At 39.0% G+C, this 2,121-nt stretch overlaps 1 protein-coding gene across 1 annotated transcript; it reads right to left on the bottom strand.

Annotated features, from left to right (window-relative positions):
• Positions 1-461: 461 nt before the first annotated feature.
• Positions 462-1,439, bottom strand: LOC122739414 (olfactory receptor 1N1-like). The gene has a single exon (XM_043981171.1). It carries the CDS (start codon positions 1,437-1,439, stop codon positions 462-464), a length of 978 nt encoding a protein of 325 aa, XP_043837106.1.
• Between the last annotated feature and the right edge of the window lie 682 nt (positions 1,440-2,121).

Here is a 2,121-nt window from a genome sequence, read left to right as displayed (position 1 = left end):
TTTATATTTAAACTTATTATATTTCATCTTCCTGGGACCAACCAATCATTTTGGTCCATTAAGACTGTCTTAGTCTAAATTCCATAAGCCAAAGTATATATCACAATTATATATCATCCATAATCTTAATAAGCCTCCCATCTATGCCTTCACATCAGTCCCTAGTAACAGGGTTAAATAACACAAGACCAAGAACAGATTCTCTGAGACACACAATAGGAAGCATTCATCTAGTCTGAAATCAGCATATTAATAACCTTCTCAATAGTATCTTTAAGTCCAGGTTGGAAAGGAGGGTTTTAGAAGTATTTTCTTACCATACTTTTCAGCTTCCTTTTGTGTTTTGTTTTCCCTGATTAGTTTGTAAGTTCTTTGAAGGCAGGAACAATCTCTTTTTTTTTTCTTATTTCTATCCCAGGTACAGTACCTGGCACATACTAAATGCTTAATAAAATGTTTTTTCATTGTACTGCAATAAAGGATAGGTTTGAAGGTGTTGATAAAAAGGCAAATATCCTGCTTTTAATGAGATTCTTCAGGGCTGCTTTCATGTCCCGGTTCCTCAAGCTATAAAGGAAAGGATTCAGCATTGGGGTGACCACTGCGTACACCACAGAGGTCACAATGTCCTTTGTGGAGAAGGAAGATGATGGAACAAGATAGACACTAGAAGTGGTGCCATAGAACAAACAGACAACAGAGAGATGAGAACCACAAGTGGAAAAGGCCTTGCGCCTCCCTCCACTCCCTGAAGGAATCCTAAGGATAGCTGAAACAATTTGGATATAGGAGGCCAAGGTGCACAGGAAGGGAATCATCAAAACTGGGCCACCCAGAACAAACACCATCAACTCGTTTACATGTGTATCAGAGCAAGACAGCTTCAAGAGAGTGCTAATGTCACAGAAAAAGTGTGAGATTTCCCCACGTACACAAAAAGACAGTTTTGACATGAGGATGGTGTGTATGAGAGAATGGATGTTAGTTGTGACAAAACATGCACTCACTAGCAAGACACAGAGCCTAGGGCTCATGGCTGTGTTGTAGTGGAGGGGATGGCAGATGGCCATGTAACGATCATATGCCATTACACCCAATAAAAAATTGTCCAGGTTGCCAAATGTCAGGAAGAAATAGAGCTGCATCAGGCACCCTGTGTAGGAGATGGTGTGATGCTGGGTATACATATTATGGAGCATCTTCAAAACTACACTGGAGGATAGACCAATATCAGCAAAGGAAAGACAGGCTAAGAAAAAGTACATGGGGGTGTGAAGACAAGTTTCTGTGACAATTGCCAGGAAGATGAGCAGATTCCCAGCCAGAGTGACTAGATACATGGACAGGAACAGCCCAAAGAAGAGATCCTGGTGTTCAGACCACTGGGAGAGTCCATGAAGGAAGAACTCAAAGATAGCAGTTTGATTTCCAAGTTCCATGCTATTGACACATTAGGGAGACATAAAGTAAAAGACCTAAGGAAAATAAAAGAACAGTCCTTAAGTTATACAGTATAGTAGAAAAAAAATGGCCTGGGAGCCAGGCTAGTTGATTCTCAACCATTTCAAAAAATAATTAAGTTGTTTAGTTGGACCCTTTTTTGAATCTGTCTTTATATTCTTTGAGAGATTTCACTATTAATCATTCCTTTTTATCTTTAATCTTTTCCTTCCTATTGGATTCTACCCCAACTATTTAAAAATATGCTCAGGATTTTGCTTTTTTAAAATAATGCCTCTGAGCTTGCCATTCCTTCAAGTTGTTGTTACCATATTGCTCTTACAAATAGCTTCCCTTTCATTTCTATTCTCCTAGAGGGGGTCATTTACATGTGACACTAACCATTCTCTTCTCTGTGCTATTGAAACAGTTCTTTTAAAGATCACCAAAGACCTCTCAATGTTTTTCCCCATTTTTTTCTCCTTGACTATTTTAAAAATTGTTTGCCTTGGTGTTGGACAGGGAGCAGCATGATCCTCTCTCCAGAAAGTGTTGATGTCCCTCAAGGCTTTGTTCTTAGCCATTTTATATTATCTTACTCTCTTATCCTTTGATAATATCATCTGCTTCTGTGGGTTCCCTTACCATCTCTATGAAAATCGCTCCCAAAACCATATATTC

This window comes from Dromiciops gliroides, chromosome 2, assembly GCF_019393635.1.
Source record: "Dromiciops gliroides isolate mDroGli1 chromosome 2, mDroGli1.pri, whole genome shotgun sequence".
NCBI classification, from domain to species: domain Eukaryota; kingdom Metazoa; phylum Chordata; class Mammalia; order Microbiotheria; family Microbiotheriidae; genus Dromiciops; species Dromiciops gliroides.
The sequence above is the reverse complement of the archived record's forward strand: the minus strand, read 5'-3'. Positions and strand labels throughout refer to the sequence as shown.

Excerpts from the sequence above, each read along its gene's own strand:
- LOC122739414 (XM_043981171.1), bottom strand. The coding sequence starts at position 1,439 with ATGGAACTTGGAAATCAAACTGCTATCTTTGAGTTCTTCCTTCATGGA.